The sequence below is a fragment of the Pocillopora damicornis genome, chromosome 10 (assembly GCF_964200805.1).
Source record: "Pocillopora damicornis chromosome 10, jaPocDami1.2, whole genome shotgun sequence".
In the NCBI taxonomy this organism is placed as follows: Eukaryota; Metazoa; Cnidaria; class Anthozoa; order Scleractinia; family Pocilloporidae; genus Pocillopora; species Pocillopora damicornis.
The window spans coordinates 2,650,925-2,670,833 of NC_142679.1; the positions used below are offsets into that span (position 1 = coordinate 2,650,925).

Here is a 19,909-nt window from a genome sequence, read left to right on the forward strand (position 1 = left end):
TCAGTGAAAGCACATGGCGATTACTATAACAAACTCAAAACATAGCAGTTTATATTTAATCTCTAAAAACTGTAAGTATTATGTCATTGTACAAAATCATAAAAATGGTACAGTCTTTCTTAAGTGAAAGGTTCTTCTCTTCATGTACGAAACGAAATGACGAAAAAGACTAAAGCTCAAGTGATAAAGGAAAATCAAAAGAGTCCCCCACCCTTAAAACGATACATCTCCTCTATAATTGCGCATCAATACATTGATAAAATATTCCGTGTTTTAAACCCATTTTCGTACCGAACGAGATGCTATACAAATCAGTTTCAAAATATATTTAATCAAAGAGCAATCGGCAAAAGGCCACAACAACCGAATGAACATGTGTTCGGAAATTGAGCCCACCACCAAGAAGTAAGTTTCTTTAAATCTACATGAATTATGCTTTTCGTTCTAAAATATTAAAAAAGGTATCAGTATTATTCTATGAAAAACTTGCTGTCAGATCAATTGACGGCTTAATAGTTTCCTGTCTTTAATGTAAATCTGTTTAAACAAAGTCAAAAAGTTTACTATGTTTAAACAAGAGGGCCAGTTTCCAAGCTTAATCAGCTGGAAAGTGTCTGCTAAACTAAAGTCAGTTCGAGGGTTTCTTTACAATACTTAACAAAGTAAAAGGAAACTCTCCGTTTCCTTCTTCATTTATTCTGAGAGTTCTTACAGTTACTCTTTGAATTTCAAGAAAGATTAAAAGCATCATGTGTTCCTTTTCCGCTTGCAACACCTTTTAGAATAAAATATTTACGATTCGTGATCCCGAGACCAAAGCTTCATGAATGGACACAATAAACTGCTACAGACAATGTATCATTAAAAAGACAAAATCCCCCTGGGTATGAAAAAGATTTTGAGTCTCTAAATAAATAAAAAAAAATTAAGAAAAAAAAAAGTAAAAACACATGCAACGTGCTTCTAAAAGCAGGACGCAAATTTCAGCTATTTACAAAACACTTACGCTCAGAAGCAATATAGCAGGTTTTAAGTAAGAACAAACATCATGAATAAGTTGCACTTTTCGCTTTACTTTCCAAGTTATGACACTACATAACTTATAAAAACCCTTCCCAAAAATCTTTTCTATAAGATACACAAAAATGTTTGTGTAATTAATGCGAACAAATGACAGAGTAAATACCTCCCCGCGCTATCTACGCTTGGCGTTCTTCACGTGGATTGTCTTAGTCATTCTGATAGATTTAGGATACATTTACCAAAAATTTCGTCATTAAAATTCATCTCGGATTTCTCTCTTTTTTTTCATCCACAACACATCCAATACAGAAAATCTGTCTCCTATTCTTAACAAATAGAAGCACTGTCACATTATTGCCACAACAGCCGTCGAGCAGACAGTAAAAGTTGCCACTTTACCGTTCGCGTAAACAAAGCTCGAAGTTTCTCCATTATCACAATAATCTGTTTGAGTAAGCACAACTTTGAATTGACTTTAGGAAGTGTAAACACCCTTAAGATGGCGCGGTCTTTAAATACTTCGGCGCCCATTCCGGCTGTTCCAGAACATGCCAAATTATCGTATCTTCCCCTAAAGAGCAGCCATATATATAAATTTTGTTGAATGTAAGTGAACATTTTGCACTTTCTTCGACATGCTTGGTGAAAGAACCTTCGGTAAAATCGTTTTGACTATAACTGGGGAGATACTTCTAAAAACTATAATGATGTTGATCGATATGTAAGCACTCGCTAAGTAGATTCTTGCTTGTTCAGCAGTTACCTGGTTAAACTCGGTGCACTTAACAGATCTTCAAAAGTATATGCACGTTAACAAGAAATATTCACGATGTGCCATTACCTTGATTTAAATCATGATAAACTATTAGTTTTTGGCTTTGGTCAGGATTGTTGTGATTAAAATTGAAACACAAAGCCATGGATCTTTAGACAGGAAAAACTGGATTGGGGTGAAGCCATTCAACACTTGCAGCGGATCTTTTTTCATTCAACGATCATGCTTTAAATCTATAATCGTCTGTCTCCTTTAGTTAAAACAATCACGTGTCTAGAGGTCCTCTTTGCCAAAGTAAACAATGTGTAATGTCGATTTAGGATTGCTAATGATGCTAAGACAAGGTGCTTAAATTCAAAGATAATGAATAAAACTAGAGTAGACATTTTAAAATCATCATATTTTCAATTACAAATCACTCACGGAACGTGCTTGAGACAAGGAGTGACTTTCCAAACTGTAACATGACGACAATGTCCTTCTCAAGAAAACGGTTTAAGCAATGCATTAGTACTATGCTTGTAGCTGATCAGCTGTGCACATGCAAATATTTTCGAGTAAATATGATAAAAGCTCTACCAAGGCTTTCAATAAGTCTCCTTCATTATACATGTATTCAACGCTTTTTTTTAATCATTACTTTGTTCAAAGAATTCCCTGTTTCATTAACCTTACAAAAGAGCATAATAACTCCCAAGGATTATTGAGAATCGGGAGGGAGCGATTGACAATTTTCATCTTTTCTTGACAAAAAACTGACCGCATAATGTTAGAACAATATCTAACACTCCTTGTGCAGTTGATGCTTTAATTATTCGTTTTCTTATAACTTTACATTACTTATTACCTTAAGGTCTAGCTCTGCTAGAAATAAGAAATGATCAACAAGCTTATACTATTTTTTATTGAATGACCTACCACGATATATTATTTCCATTCATTTTCCCAACACCAGGATAAGTTGAACTTATATAGTTTCTAAATAAGATATGGGTTAATTTTATCATTTAACAATGAAACACTTGCTATCATTTTAGTTAGATTTTGTCCGAATGACTCATGCGTTCGCTGTGTTAGCTGTATGGGCGTTTTATTGCCATATGCAATTAATCTTACTATCATTTCGATTTTCCCCAGTTAAGTTTTCATATCGAAGGAAGGGAGTCTCAATAACTATAGTTTATTTCTTGTCCCGACTTAAACGTGCATCAGAGCGTTTGCAAATAAAGGAAAAACAATGTTTGGCTTAATAGTAGAGACAGTTGGCTATTCAAGTAATTATTTCAACTTGTCAGTTTTTGTTGAGAATGTATCTATAGAAGGTAATTTCTTCAAGCGACCAACAATACAAGGAAATGGTTTCTTCAAAACTCATAACAGCGACAGTTAATTCTGCGACGTTGATCAAAAAGCGTGTGAACTAGCCGAGACGGTCGCATAATCATACTTTTATTCATGATCAGTTTAGTTTAACTGTTCGTGGTTCTTCTCCGCAAGTTTTGCCCTACGTCCGGATCAAAAACCTATCGAACGCGCGCCAGCACCAAACAAAATCTAGATCAGCGTTCACCGCCTATCAAACCACACTTATTTTTTCCACTTGTTTGTTGATTTGACTTCCAGGTGAAATAATCCTAGAACATTCTTTGTTAGGGGGGAGGAGAGAGGAGAGTAGGAAATAGCCGAAGGGGGGTGGGGTGATAGAGAGAAGTAATATAAAAAAATAGCCAAGGAAGATGGGATATTCACAAATCAAGGACAGATTTCTGGCCCAGGGAAAGCAAGGGGCAATTCTAATATAAAAGTATCACGTTGTCTGTAAAATTTAATCAAAATAAGAAAAATCACGCGTGAATTAAATGATATATGACCCGCTCTCGGAGGTAGCGTTTGAAGTTCTAGAAAGGTGGCCGAATAGAAAGCGATGGGTTTGTCAAATTTCCTCTGAAAGGGTCATGAGTCAATGAACTCAAGATGTTACATTATTTTTTTATCACATGGAACAGTATAAATCCAAACAAAAATTTTCTCAAGACACAACATTTACTAAACATCGGAAGTAGCAAGTCTCTTTTCTAAACATTAACGCCATCTTCTGCGCCCTTTGGATTCTCATTGAGCCGTGTTTGAAAATATTTACTAAGCTATCCGTCTGACTTCCGGACAGATATGCTTTCTGTGAATACCAACTCGATGTTTGTAGTTAGTTCTATCAACAAAGTCTAGGCAGTCTTTGAACTAGTTTAAAATGACATCAGTGTAAATGTACATTAGTGCATCAAATTTTCTATTGGAAATTATGGATCATAAAAAAAGTTGAGGTCGAAGGGAAGGAGAGTTTGCGAGTTACAGCAATGAGCTATATATTTTTTTTATTATTTATTTATTTTTTGTTTTGATTTGTTCTGTTTTTTCCATAAATATTCTTTGGACGAAATAATCTGCACAAACCTTCTGTCCCTTCGAAACAACCGTTGATCGCCGGCTGTGGATCGTTCTCACCAAGTTTTCATCACTGTTCACTTCGGCTTTTCACTTACCCGGTAAATATTCCAACCGAGAACCCATTGAAGGTGAATAATGAGAGACTGATGTTAGTGGTTTCTGTCTCCGACACACATTGTCAGTGTTTCAATTGCAAACGGCTTATGAACATCTGTTTCGCCCGATATTGGTAGCGTAGAAGAGGATTTCCTGTATTGAGTTTTTTTTTGGGATGTGGACTTAAAATCAATTGAGCGAAATACAAGTAGACAAGACCTACACATCGTTTTCTTTTTGAGCAAATTGTCGATTCTAGGAACACGTTTTCTCCTTTGCACAATTTTTTCAAACGAATGTAAAATTCAGCAACGTATTCAGTTTTTCGAGCTGAACACTTTTTATTACTCAAGTAGATTGAGGATCGATCCAATTCATCGACCTAACCACTTAAAGCAAATCTAGCGTTCCCTAAATGCTTGGACTTCTTCAACTGTCAAATTAGTCGTGGTTAATAGGGGAAGGAAACAACAGAACACTTTGTCGGTGTTTCAAACTGATGATAGCCGCGGGATCTTTACTTTGGCAAGAGTTGAGGTGTGGCATGCAAAAAAGCCACGATCTAACCCAATTTACAGAAGAATATCCCTTTGTTAAAGATTCCTGGTTCAGAGTTTCCCTATTACTATTACTATTACTTAATGGTTTTAGATGGTTTGGAAACGTTATGTATCTCTTGCATCACTCGTAATATTAATTTACTTCACCTGAAGTCCGTTTAGGAGACTAATCGCGACTTGTAAATCTGTTAATCTAAGGATCTGGAAGCAAGCCAAGATATATCATCGAAGCAGGCTATTGAGGGAATAAGGTGTATTATGACCTTTTTTCTCTCGGTGAATAAAAGACTAGATTTGCGGTTTTCTGAGAACTTATTCAATTCAATGCGGTATGTTATATGCATCTAAAAAAGAGGTATCTTATTCTATACGATAAAAAAATATCGTTGTGGTTTGCGTAACGAATCTTTCAATATCTTTCAACATATTTTTAATAAATACCGAGAAAAATCTCAGCTCTATATAGATACGTTTTCCCTTGCGTGCAATGCACGAATTACGTTGTATGAAAAGATCGCTATTTGCTTAAAGTTACAAAGGAAACACTTTGAGGAGTGAAACTCTTTCCTGATTAGCTGAGATAATCAGCATAATGAAAATAAATAACTGAAACATTGAAGAGCAACAAATCAAAGGTGATTTTTACACCCGACTTCTTGAAAATCTCAAAACGCTTTAGACATTGTTTCTAGTTTGTTAAATGTAAACAAAGTCCTCTGAAATTTGCTTCTTCACTTTCTTTACGAAATGAGAGTTATCGCGTTTGAGGTAAAACAGAAGGTCTGACACTACAAGTTTAGCATCCTAACAATGTGTTATCATCTATCAGTATTTAGCAGTCCCTAACGAGACAGTTATTGACAAGTTCTAAGTCACGAAAGAAGATAATTTATCACTAGCAGTTATCAAATGTCAGGAAAATTCCATCTGTGTAGGTGAGATACGAGCTGAGGAGAAAATGAACAAACGGTATGAGGCACAATTCTATTAAAATAAACAACTTGACTATACATCAATCCTAAACGGTCAATAGGATCATTTCGGTATGGATTATACTGACATAAAGTAGAACAAAATGACACAAGAGACCTGCTATTTATAATAAGGGAATTCTTTGGGTTGGGTAATCCACACTAAACTGTTACACTTATCCGCAGTCTGTTACAAGAATTCATGAAGAGGCACACACTTTCTTGAGAGGAAAATAATTTTTATTTTTAAATAGCGCTCATACTTGAAAGAAAAAAGAACAACTTATACGCGGAACGAATGGAAGCTGGTTCATGACCGTAGAGTCACACGTCAATTACATTAAATTATGAGGCATCGAGGGTTTGAGGAACGTGTTGTTTTTTCCTTTTTTTCCTCAAGTTCGTCAACCAACTTATGAAACTTGCATTTGCTTCAAATGCTCCTCCGCTCTTGTCCTCAGTCGCATAATACTTGAACTACGAAAGTTCTCAAACACCTCTTCGTTGTTCAGAGGCAAAGTCTCGGGGTGCGTGTATTTTCCGGGGGCTACGCTCTGAAACCTTGAAGCACAATGTCTTGGAGTAGGAACGTAAAATGGTGCCAACAGAGTGTCCTTTTCAGATGAAATATTAGCGTTGCGTTCGTGTTTCGTAGAGTCTTCTCTTTCAGATCTGATAGTTATACTTGAAGTAGTATTTGATAAAGTAGCTTTGACACTGAAGGGCTCCACTGAACGAATAGCTGGCCTGTTCGCGTTACCTTTCAATCTATCCTGTAAGTCTTTGGTGGCGTGGATGAGCTGTGCAATTTGAAAACTTGAACTTTTACTCTGGGAGACTATGGTGTGCTTTTCAAGTTGTGTGGGAGGATCTTTCCGCGAGAGAATGCTTTCGATACTGAAAGAGGATGATGAGGGTGATGACTGGGTATTGTTATCCACACTCGAAGGTGTTGGGGGCTGATCAGTTTCCTCTGAGCTGTTCTCTGGAGTTAAGTCCCTGTCGAAAACTTCGAGGATTTTCAAAGCTACAGCTGTTTTTTCGACCTCACTCTTCTCCCTTCTGCCAGGTCTTGCCTTGGTTTTTTCTTCCCTTCGCAGTTTAGCTCTCCTATTCTGAAACCAAACCTAATTGAATTTCAAAAGAAAATTTATTTCAGTCCGATCCAAAACACAGCTATAATATTACATGGTTGCAAAAATTTGAAACCATCAAGGTAGTAGATCAACTGGATCCGGCAATTGGCACTAATTATTCAAAATCTTAAATATGACAACTTCACTACAATTTATCATGGCGAAGAATTTGATTTATGGTCTTTGACTCGATTCAATTAGCCCCACCAAAAGCCCTAGAACAACAGCCAAATGTAAACAAAAGCCAACCTTTTCATCGCTTAAATATGTTAAGAAATTCAGTGGATTAAAGATGGAGTTTTGATCTCCAAATAAGAAAACTGTTAGACACTCGTTTAAACGCCATGCAACTGTTCAACTAAAGAGATCGCTCGTGTAAAGAGTTATCACCAAGAACAAGAGAGGTGACGGTTTCTCCTTTCTTCAGGACATTAATCACTCGTGACCCTTCTCAGAGTAATTTGTTATTCTCTGACAAGCCAAAAGTTTGAAGGTTAAACTGAGGAAGTAGTTCCCATCAAAGGCGCTTTTGGTAAAGGAAATATTTTTCTCTATGGTCATTAAAAAAAATAGTTCTACTTCTCTCTTTCGTGGGTCACGGTTTGAGTAATGAATACTGCATGTTGTTCAAGAATGACTTGTTGGACTCCTAGTGTCCTTTGCATTCATTTTGAAGGGAGAAAACATCGACATTCAGCAATAGCAATCATTGTGACTTCCTAGTTAATTTGAGCTTTTAATATGATTGCTTTAAAATCAACGTTTGATCGCCGTTAAAGGACATTAGGGAGAGATGAACGAAATGCCTGCCAACAAACACTCTCCACAAACATTCCTTCGCACCCAAAAAGCACTCAACAAAAGCCAACATCAGAAAAATTAACACAAATTTAACTGAAACATCCGTCAGAGAAAATTGATTTATGTAGCGATTAACCGCGGGCAAGCATGGTGGGAACTGGTTTAAAATCACATCCATTTAGACAGAATTAGCTGATGAATCTCACACCCTCAGTACAAACAAACTAAACAACGTCTTCAGTGTTGCTTGGATTCGAGTGCTTGCCGATTTCTTATTTGCTTCGCCCTCTTTCGGCGACAGTTTCATATGTTAATGTTTAGAAAATGTGAAAAAAACGAGACAAAATCTCTGCACGAATCCATGTCTAGGAGGCTCAAAGCGGAAACTGTTGGCGACTCACAGTCGCCTTTAAAATTTTCGCTATTACAAGCCTTATAGATAACAGAAAACATTATCACAAAATGGCCGCCACTGCTTATTTTAAAAGTGTAAACTGCAACCAACGGAAATGTAAGAGGTAATTGTGGTAGAACAGTGTCTTAAGTTGGAAAAATGGAGGAGTTATTTAATCGCCTATTGACAAAAAGTGGTCCGAACAACTCGCAAAATTTAATTAGGTGTGTAAATCAAGGAACACGACATGAACCTGCGCAGCTGGGTGTCCACTGCGCCAAGAACCAGAGAGCAACCTTCTGTTCAAAAACTTTCATTTTCTTGACTTTTTTTAAGTCCAAATAAGAAGAAATCAATAAAAGACAGTCAAGATTTCGAATAAGTGAGTTTTTCATGAGAACTGCACGATTTTAGAGTGGCTGCTAATAGATTTTCTGCTCATAATGAAAGAGTCTGTTCATCGTTAGGTTGACTAGTGTGAAAACTAAGTTAGGTAGCCGGCGAAACGTGTTAAGAAAATTGACGCCCGAGCGAGCATCTGTTATAGATGGTGTTGTGCGAGGTTTGCTCACTATTTAAAAGTTTAATAATGGCTTCTACAATAGAAAAGATTTAGTCTGAAGAAGTGAAAAAGAATTTAAGATCAACAACGGGAGCAAGAGTTAAAAAATTCTGAGGGTACTGATAGTTCCTGTTTCATAGCCGCAGATTAAAACACCAGGCATGACAACAATACAAGAATTATGTACGTAAAGGTGTGATAAATTCCCCTTTGCTATTTCTGAGACACAGTTTTCTCACCTGAACCCTTGATTCGAGTAAGTCAAGTTTTAGAGCAAGCGCTTCTCTGGTGAAAACGTCCGGATACTGTGTTCTCCTGAAAACCTTCTCGAGCTCCCCCAGCTGCCAAGCATCAAAGTTTGTCCTGCTTCTCCGCTTCTTGGGTAAGATAGGGATTTCTGTAAAACGGCATCGCATCGGAGACAAAGAAAACAAATTTCTTTCACTATGGTACAAACAAGGTCAGGTAGCTGTACACAATGGGTTCTCATAGCGCACAGTGCGTTTTCACAGCGTACAGAACGCAAGACCAAAGTACAAATAAAGGAGTGCGAAGAGGAAATTTGCATACCTATGGCCTCGATTATTTCGACTTCGGAGTCCGAACTCAAATCAGCCAAACTACCAAGAGTTACAGGGTAATGGAATAAATTTGCATCTGATCCGGCATTTCTCGCACACGAATAGCGCACATTCACCCCAGCTGCGTGCGCACAGGATTCGGCCTCACTCAACATGAGATTAAAAGTTGAAGGATGAAAATTCATAATCCTCTGTCGCTCCGGTCGAAGCCAGCGCCAAAGTAAGTGTGATGGCGCTCCCAAAGTGCACTTTAAGAAAACGCGTGCGCTTCCGTCAGAAGGAAGGATTGATTACGCGCCGAAGCTTTAGGCGCCTTGTTAGGAAGGCAGTGGACGTTGTTAACAGAAACTTGAGACTATAGCCACTGGCAGGGTAAGCAGGCAAGCAGAGATGACTAACAAGCCATCAAGTCAGCTGTCTAATTATCTAATTATGTCTAAAGTAATTAGAGCTGATAAGCCTAGTCCCGACGCCATAACTATCACTCGACACCAAGGCGACCGGAGCCGCGCTGTTGCGCGATTGTCTACTTCGCGCACTAATTGGTGATTGTTTGTGATTCGGGTTGTTTATTCTACGCGTTTAGCTGTTAGGTAAACATTTTGGCAGTGTGCGATTACTACTGAGCAGAATCAAATTGTGAGATCAGTAACCGAAACTCTCGAATTAAAGGTTAGTAAGTTATCGAACCATTGTACAAATACAGTGGGCACATTTGATAAAATTACAATAGAGAGATTTGCGCTTTTCATTACGCTGGTTATTGCTTACTAAATCAAAGCGTAAAAGCTATAAATCACAGCGTTATCCCCTTTTCATCTGCGATGATAGAATAACACGAAGTACATGCTCTTTTTTTCAAGAGCCATATTTTAACTGTGGTCAGTGGCATATCTTAGGGAAATCAACCCGCGCATCTGGATTTAACGAACTCTTTTTACAATTAAATTAGTGGAATGTTTTCCATATCGCTTCTGGGATCTGAAAGATTTAAAGCCTCGAGACCACACACGCCCCACTGTCGCTAATGCCAATGACACAACTGATTAAATTTACACTTGCTCTAAATCCGATTGACAAGTAAATCTCGCTAGCTCTGTTAACCTTTTTATTGTGTCTTTGAGAGAAGCGTTTACTTAGAGGATGGACGTACTTGGCCCGTTGCGGGCGCATGGCAAACGGAATTTATTGCAGTGGTTAGGATTTCTTTGTCGTGTGTACCGGTTTATTATTGTCAGCGAGAATAAGGGAAGATCATCCAGTTTGATGCCAGGAAATTCAATTATGACAGATCGTCTGACGCGAGGCTCTCGACACGTGAAAGGAGTATTTCCTGAGGCTATGCTGCCTGAAATAAACAACCTTTCGGATTCCTTCCCCAATCTTATCACTATCAAGAGCCGGTGCAGGTGCTTCCCACCTAACGATCAACCGGAGGAACAAATTTTGAAAAGACATATTTTCGAGGCAAAGGACAATGATAATGGACTTGTTCAGAGGCTTGTACTGTATAAACAATCAACACTTGAACAATATGCTATGATAAACAAACGCAAAACAGATTGTAAATTTTTTCATAGAAGCCATTTATGTGTCTTACCGTCGTTTTGTCGGTCAGTTGTTGGTTGAGTTAAGCATGTCGGTTGTGTGTCCATCCCAGTGTGTTTTATTGGCCTTTCAACATTGCTTCCTTACAGTTGTAGTCTAAAAGGGAAAAAATATGTTTTACATAATCGACCAGTAGAATTCCGAAAACATATGCTTCTAAGCCACGCCCTACTAATTGCAGTAACTGCTTAAGTCTTATCAGAGACTCATGACTAACGAGAAACTTTGTTGTATTCTTGAAGATGAAATGTTGTATTTATTCCTTAAACAAATAAAACCCAAGACCTTTCAGACTCAAAAACACCTACATCTACAATAAGGGGCAAAACTCTTGGCACACTCTATTACTTTTTGAATTATTTCTATAACTTTCATCTATCTCCCTCTCTCTCCCCCATTTCAATGTTGCCTGGTGTTGACAAAACGGTCACTAATTTCAGGCAACATTGTTTGGCGGAAAAGCGGGGGCTTTCAAGTAACTTATTAGAGATGAATTACAATATTTCTGTTTATCATGTTGAGAAGAGGGTTGTCGATCGCCCAGTAGGGGGAGGCGTGCCAACTACTTTTTCTTACTCGTTGTAATTCAGTAAAATATTATGGCTGCCCTGATTATCATTTCCGAATCAGAAAGTTACAATGTCCGTCATCAGCGGCTAAGGAATACATTCAAATATATATAACTATATATACAGCCTAATCAGTTTTTTTTTCAGTGATGTAGGTTGGGTGCATAATGGAACTAGACACCTTGATAATAAGAAGATCCACTCTAGTGCTTGTTATAGAAATTGATTTTCAACACATTTGCAATTATATTCCTCTTATTTGAAACGTTGGTATGGATAATACTTAATCGAGCATTTTAACACCGATAGCATTGACCTGATTGCACGAATGACCCATTCATGTTTATTTATTGACTTATGAGTTCCAAACTGTTCGGTTAAACATGCGTCCTATTTAACGGTGACACTTCATCAGACACAGACCAAAGTCTGCTACTGGACTACTGTCATTAGTCTGAGGTAACTCTGTTTCCTGTTAGCGTTTTCGTTGGTCAGGAAATGAGAAAAAAACCATAGCACGAAATCATTGACAGAATGAATTATCACTTTCAAGCCAATAACACAAACGGCTTATGGCAAACTGCCACATCGAACCCAGAAGATTATACAGTAATATTGTTGATTGAACTGCACCAAGGGAAAACTGGCTCTAACAGCACAAAACCGTCAGCCATATTCTCAGTTAAAGTTAGGGATAGTAGGTTGGCTCCATTTCAATACCATAGAGGACTTACTCGATTGGTTACCCTGAAAATAAGATAGTTTCAGAGATGATACATCCGTGTCCAAGTTATGATCCATCTATGGATTTTACGAAAGGACATATGATTTAAACTAAATGATGAAACCTGGTTTGGGGAGTTCACGCGATAGCAGGCCTGTGACAAAATCAAGGCAATAGGAAAATATACACGACAGATTAAAAACTGACTCATTTGTTCGTCGATATGACGCTCTGAATTTGATTTTCTGGTGATCATCTTCGATTCAGGGTATGGCTTTCTTAGACTCTCAAAACACTGCAGCCATAATGAACATAGGTTAGCGCCATTCTTTTCTGCCCCTGAGGTAAATTGTATGCTTAACCCTCGAACTTACAGATAAGTCACTAGCAGATTTTACCTTAAGTCAAACTATGAAAGTTCAGGAATATGTAGATAGACAGTACCTCAGGTGGAACCACGTTTCATTTCAAGGTCAACTCCAAAGGTTGCTCGAGGACGTTCAGAATAGATGTAATCTGTTTCTTTGTCTGAAAACAAATACTTTTGTGAATCAACAGCAGTACAAATTATGCTTGCTAGGTGGGACGTACTGGGAATCTGAAAATGACCAGCTATAGCAAAATAAATTTTGTAATAACTGAGATAGAGCGAACTTAAAAAGCAGGTTGCTCTTGTCGACGGCGGTCTTTTGAGGCAAAGAACACATATATCACATTAGTGAGTGTATCATTTATCCAGACTTTGAACCTTCATTTGTGAGATCAAGGCCTCATAAGCTTTAAATTAAGAGTGGTTGACATAATTGTAAACAGGATTACTGGCTAATAGTTTTGTTTTTATAGAAAATGAACAGATACTGGCGCAACAATGTTTCATCTAGTCCCGTATAAATATCATAGAACTACCCTTTGCAACTGATACCACTCTTCCTGCTGATTAAAACAAGACAACCCTTCCCTAACTGACCTTAGAAGTAGTTGAATTTAGAGCAAAACAAAGATAACATGGAGCCGCATAGCTAATTAGCAAGTAAGGTACTTATGAATGTAAAACTGTTTCAACAATTGGCCGCAGCAAAATTAGAAGTGGTCGCCAAACTTAAAACATCACAAGGTGGGGCTCTGCTGCAATTCAATATGGAAATGTATATCATCAGGCATTGCTGAACGAAGAAAGGTTTCTATTTTGGAAATGATCTATGATTTAGGTACGTTTCTTGGCCTCCGCCTCCTACCCAGTGAATTTGAAGACTAGGGGGTCTCAAGATCATTGCAGGCCTTCAAGGCGGAAAAACTGAAGTAAGAAGAAATAGCGAGCATTTCATAAGACTAAAAGTATAGCAAGGGCAAAATTGGTATTTCTGATATTTCAGCTTTACCCGTTATACTAGAAAAGCAAAATGAGCAACATAACTGGAGAACTGGCTTCAGAAAAACCATGAGAAAATAATTTCTCTTGGAATAACTTAATATGACTAGAAAAAATGAACTTGAGAAAAACGTCGTCGAGTGGTCCGCAAATCTCAAATCTTCTTGACTCTTTTGAACACAAATTGATTCAAGTAACTCCCTGTTTAATCAATTCCGGTTTTAAAGTGTGCCAAAAGAAGAGTAACGCATCTCTACTCAGATTAAAATAAAATAAAACGGATTTATAGCGATTTTCCCGGTGTGCCAATGTCCTCACTTATAGCCGATCGATTTCCGCTGAAAAGCAATTTCGTAGTTATTTTTTGAGCATATTTCTATGCATATTTTGTGTTCAAGTGTTAAGAACCCATTGATTGCCTACTCAATGACGTCAAAGGCCTCTTGAATGAAAATTTCCCCTCAAGCAAGCTAGCCTGCTTTGGTGTGTAACAAGGTCACCGAATCTCCTTAACACTCATCGTAAGAGTCCATTGAGCAATGTGAGTTTTCGACGCAACTTCACCTAAATGATCGCCATGTCAGCGTCAAGTATTATAATAAAAAAGAATCGAAAGTGGAGATCAACAAGTATAAAAGTCACGAAGGAGTGAGCATAAAAAATGAACTGGTGAAACTTGGGAACTGACGAGGCCTGTCTGAACTGATTAGCGGGAATTTGGGGTCGACAGTAACCTGTCAGCAATACTTCCTGATCAATTGGAAGCTAATAACGGGATTAATTTCCACACATGTCAACTAGAATCGTGCGACAACCAGACAAAGACATCCGTGAAATAAACATACTTTCCTCAGCTGTTTCATAAAGTTATAAATCCATTTTTATTTTGTTAAATTCTTAATCCTATCAGTTGAGAATAAACAATCTAATTCAATAGGCAAAAAATGATGGTAAATAGCTTTCTGTTCGTCGAGACAAACATGACTGCTCGGGTCTAATTTTGTAAATCTCGAGTTATTCGGGTATATGTTGCATTCTAAAGTTCTGTAAGAGATACCAAAGGGAATTCTACCCTCAATTTGCCAAGACTTAACATTCCCACTGCGGCCAATTTTTAGGTTTTATTTGGATACAAAAAACTAATTGGCTTAGTCAGTGGACATTTAACAATAGATCTCCAAGAGATTGGACATTGAAATCTTTACAACATGAACGACATTTTGACATTTTAAAACGTCCTCAAGTAAGCACTGTAAGATTTACTTCCAGTTTCTTGTCTAAAGCGATACATAGCGGTGTTTAAATGTTCTGATCGTGCACATCAGCGGAAACTTCGAGAAATAAAAGAGTTTTCGAGCTTTAAATTTACTGTGAAAATACCAGAAAGGTTTGACGTATAGAATTTTAAAGCATATTAAATCAAATACCATAGAGCCTTGAGCAAAGCTATTAGCAAGATTATCAGAACCCGCCACGCTTCAAAGGACACTTGTACCCTCGCAGAAGTAATTTTTTACTTCTTTTCTGGTGTAAAGCTTCAACGTACATGTTACTAGGTTATGTTTTCAAGTAGAACCATCCCAACAACTCCGGCTAGAGGTCAGGTAGGTGAAAATATGACGAGTTAATTAATCGGCTGGTGAGCAAGCTCGAGAGAGTGTGGCGGAAAGTTATATTAGATCATGGATTAAATGCCTCTTTTATCGAACCCTCTTAAGTCTTTGATACTACACAAGAGCGATGACTTGAGTCTATGGAGTGTGTTCCACAAACATTACCCTAATGATGCAGTGGAATTCGCTGCGTTGAAGATACCGAGATTCGCTAGTTTGAGCGACCCCATTTTGACCTTTACTGGGGAACATAAAGCTCATAATTAAATGGATTCAGTAGCATTGTCCAGCTGAGGACACCATTAATTGGTTTAAGTTTTCAACGACTTAATATGAGAAGAATGGAATTAATCCCGTCTATTAACTCAATGGCCACATGCCGGATCCACAAACACTGAATTCCATAGGCATTTTCAAGTCTAAACTTAAATGTGAACCAGCCTGAAATCATGTCATTGCTTAAGTTTGCCTTCAATTATAGAGAAAAGCTATGATATTGGTGGTGCTCAAAAGAGGGCTTACGGTGCTATCCAAACGGTACAACATGGGCAGATCGAGTTCGTGTTTTGAGGCTTTCCGAAATACCTACTCGTTCAGTTCCTTTCCTGATTCCTCCTGGAACCCTTATATCTTGTGCATATCCAGCTGACAGATTTCAAGCTACTTTAAATCAGCCGTCATTCGTTTAAGCCCTCCCCTCGCAGAATAAAAGCATGTGCTGATATAAATAGAAACAAATGTTGACACTGACTGAAAAAGATAAATTTTTCTCATCTTCGTGGTGTCAAAGAAATGAAGATGTTAGGTAATTGCACTTCCTGCCGAAAATATGATTTTTGAGATGAACGAAGTTCACAGAGTATGACAGAATTTCCAAAAAAATTTTCTCTTTTCATCTTCCCGGTAAATCATCGTCAAATTCACGGTATTTAACAAATTAGCTTGCTGGTGTCACTCTACTATTTTTATAATATATTGCGGCCTAACCTTCCCGAAGAAAAAGTAAAAAAAAATTTAAAAAAAGCCTAATTCTTGCACTCCTTACATTTTCTATTTTACTCTGCACCCTCCTAACTTATCCGCCGTTTTCTGCTGCCGTGCGCTTCCTGTCGGATTATCCGTTCTGGGTGCATGACGGATGATCTCCGAGGAAGAGAGACATGCTGTTCGGTACAAGGGAAAGGAAGTTCCTTGATGGGAGGCATAATAAAATTTTACAAATGTCAAAAGAATTGAACAGGGCATAAATTGTTTGACCCTCATCCATCACCATCTAACATTTCTTCGAGTTTTCAATACTTCTACAGTAAAACGCAATTCTTGCCTAAGCAAACACCATGCACACCTCAGATCGAGCGAATGAAGAAGAAATTTAACTTAGTGTCGACATTCCAGGTCTTTTAACACAACCACTCAAAAATCTTTTTAGCGTTTAGATGAGACTTGTGGGCCCAAACAAACGGATAGCGGTGTAATTCGCTTGAAAAAAGAGCAGATATATTTCTCTTCGATTATTCACATGTGAATTATTAACACTGAAATGATAAATCAATTAAGTCAGGAGGCCATTAATGGCTTCGTGATTTAGCAGAATTTCTAAATGATATTTGAATTATTATAAGCAGACATAAACTGGTTTACACTGCAGGAGTCTTTCTAAGCCGACTAAGTTATCCTAGATAATGCACAGACCCTAAGTCTATTTGATGATGTTTTGTCCTGCGCGAATTTAGTTTTGGTTGCGGAATTCTCCTTGTGGGGCACAAAGTACGTGGTGGAACAGTACGGGTCAGACCTAAACCGACAAATATTTACATTTCGCAACAACATCAAAGACATCGGTTCGTCAGAGGGGCAAAGGCATGGTCAAATTCAGGAGATGTATGATTTATTGTGTACTATTTTTGCGCTGGTAACAAGATATTCAAAATCCAAACTTGCAAAATGTGCGCCAGCGGAATGCAAGCCAGTTTAACTATCTAGATCAATCGCATCTGTGACCGGCACGCAGGAAAAGTTACTATAGTTACTTATTTACGTGGCCTCCTTATGCCGAAAAGTTCAATATCCTGAGACTTTAACCATCGTCCAAACGATCGTTGTTCTGTGGTGATGCACTTTACATGAGGGGGAAGGCAGTAAACTTCACAAATTTTGAAGAGACTGAAATAAAGTTTTGCAAAATTGGATATAGCTCCTTGTACATGTTTGTAACAAGCTAAGCAAACGCTTTGAGAGATGCATGGTTCACCTTTTTAAGTCTTGAATTTCAGCATGTATTCTATGGGATACGCTGAACAAATGTTTTGCAGTAGATATAGTCTTAAATAATGATTTGCGCTGAATCATGAACATTTTGCGTCCCTTTCAGATCACTATTTTACATTATTTCTAAAACACGATGAATGTTCAACTCTTTTGACCCTTCCACTCTCGAGATCTCAAAAGTGATTTTCGTTGTTTTCCGCCACACATTTGTCATCATATTGAAGAATTTGGTATTTAATCAGGTATCCCTGTGTCCTCGTCACCTTTCAGTTTGATAGTGTATCGATATCGTGAGTAGAAATTACTAATTGGTCACGCCTGAGTATGCATAATTTCGTGTTCAAAAACGAAACAGAACAAAACAGCAATGATGAAAAATATAGCCAAACTGGCATAACTGTTAAAATTCATACTCATCATGACGGTGTCAGAACGACCGCGATCATGCTGAGGTCCAACGCGGACAGCTCATCATGGCGATCTCCGGTCATCGCTGTAAAGTAAGCCTCAGAAAATTACATCGGACGCCCTTTCCGATGCGTTGAGTGGAAGGCCACATCATTCACTGCAGCCGAGTTTTGCGGCGCTGTCATCCCGAGCAATTTTCATATTCCGGTAAACTCGGCTATCCTTCATTCATAAAACGCACGCTTGAACAGTTTGGTTTTTAATTATCATGTGAAAAAACTTGCGTGTTTTCATGAGCCACAATTCGGCCGGATTTCACTGAACACTTTCAGATTCTGTATTAGAGAAAGAAAAACTTCAAGCAAAAGTGTTAAATTCGACCTGCCGAACTATTAAGTTTGTAAACTCACGCAGAATGTGAACTTTGATGGTTTGACGTTTTTGACAGCTTTAGTCTTGTACAGCCAATTAGATTATTTGAACCATTTTAACAGGAATTCTGATTGGTTTATTGCAGCGTGCTTTATGAGAGTATAGAGCATGCTGACGTTACTGTTTTTCGCTTTGGAAATAATTTTTTTTTGAAAATTGAAAGTTATGCGTGGGGAATTTAACGGATTCTTTATTATAAGTAGGGAGAAGTGAGGAGAAATACTCGACTACGTCTCGTGTTTCCCTCAACACTTCTTTCGTGCTCTAACTGACCGCTTCCTGCGTGCTTTACAACAGAACGGAGCACAGACAAGGCTTCTCTATTTGTTAGGTAACGTATACTGAACACTGTAATGGATGAACAAGGTACCTTTGCTTCAAACAGAAAACTGCTTAATCTTATGATGCATGATCATCCTCGGTGTAAGTTCCAGTCCTTCCGCAGCGAATCACGCTGAACTAAAGGTGAGAAAAATCAGTGGCCAGAAAATCGTAATTGCTTTGTTATTCAAGTTATTATTACCTAAGGTCAGGGCCACACTCGCCTCGAACAGCCAACAAAAAAATCTGTTGTAGAGGTGAAAGGCAAAGAAATCCGACAGACTCTTTGTTGTATGATTTTGCTTGGGTTTTTTCGACCTGGCCGTTCGCAACGGTCAATGCATTTCAATCATTTTGAGCTGAATGAACTGCAGTAACTTTGATTTTTTCATTTATCTTCACTTCTTTCAATGCCTCTATTCACTTTCCTCGTATGTATCCTTTTCATCATTCTTATTATTCAGAGAAACATTACTCCGCGCAAAATATAAAGGAAACATAAGAAAAAATAAACGAAAGAAAATTGAAAAGTCCACAGAAATCTGTAAAGGAAACAAAGGTGGGAAGAGGAACATTCAAGACTTTTCTTACCCAAAGCTTATTCAGTTGATTTGCAATCCTGTTTTGAGCTTTAACAAACAAGTTATACACTTTTAAAACACTGTGAGTTGCTGGTTTATATATGTGTTGTTTGCAACTCGTATGATACAACTTGGTTCTAACAGCCTGAAAGAACGCCACCTAGTGATTAGAACGTTTGCACAAGTACATCGTTTGCCGACTGTGTTCATTTTTGGCGGTATAAGGGATGCTTGAAATTACCTCTTAAGATAGTCTCACATCCTGGCAGTTGTCAGAAGTACAGTACAAGACTTCTGAGAAACATCGGAAAGTGGTTGAATAATTTTTAGCTTTATCCACTTACCAAGCAGCCTAATTTGAGTTCAATCTTTTTTTATAGGTAGACAGAGACCAAGAGAGAATATCTGGGAAAAAAGTGCTATTTTAACACGTCATTTAAAAATAATTACTGTCAATAGGTTTGAAAATGATTGGAGTTCTGGTCGAAAGGTCTCATGAATTATATTTGAGTTGTGGTCGGCTCTTAACCCTTTAACTCCCAAAATCTGATTGCTAACTCTCCTCTCTATCTGCTACACATTCCCTACACATTAGTTACGAGAGTTTGGTGCTAGATAAGGATAACGTTTACCTGATAAGCCTGAGTATTCACATTACCTGTTTGCAGAATA

General features: G+C 37.9%; 1 protein-coding gene across 2 annotated transcripts; it reads right to left on the bottom strand.

Annotated features, from left to right (window-relative positions):
- Nucleotides 1-6,088: 6,088 nt before the first annotated feature.
- Nucleotides 6,089-12,941, bottom strand: LOC113683651 (uncharacterized). Of its 2 annotated transcripts, XM_027200906.2 has the most exons (4): nt 12,690-12,941; nt 10,945-11,048; nt 9,003-9,160; nt 6,089-6,997 (listed from the first exon to the last, which is right to left on the bottom strand). In XM_027200906.2, the coding sequence occupies exons 2-4, from the start codon at nt 10,997-10,999 to the stop codon at nt 6,284-6,286; spliced, it is 927 nt and encodes a 308-aa protein (XP_027056707.2). In that variant the 5' UTR covers nt 11,000-11,048; nt 12,690-12,941; the 3' UTR covers nt 6,089-6,283. The 2 variants fall into 2 exon arrangements, with proteins under 2 accessions (XP_027056707.2, XP_027056706.2); XM_027200905.2 differs by lacking the exons at nt 10,945-11,048; nt 12,690-12,941 and adding an exon at nt 9,334-9,852.
- Nucleotides 12,942-19,909: the final 6,968 nt, after the last annotated feature.

What these genes read in the sequence shown, in the direction of transcription:
- LOC113683651 (XM_027200905.2), bottom strand. Translation starts at nt 9,529, where the DNA reads ATGAATTTTCATCCTTCAACTTTTAATCTCATGTTGAGTGAGGCCGAA. An exon ending in CGAAATAATCGAGGCCATAG is followed by an intron (nt 9,161 to 9,333) that starts GTATGCAAATTT and finishes GCCGTTTTACAG; the next exon opens with AAATCCCTATCTTACCCAAG. An exon ending in TACTCGAATCAAGGGTTCAG is followed by an intron (nt 6,998 to 9,002) that starts GTGAGAAAACTG and finishes AAATTCAATTAG; the next exon opens with GTTTGGTTTCAGAATAGGAG.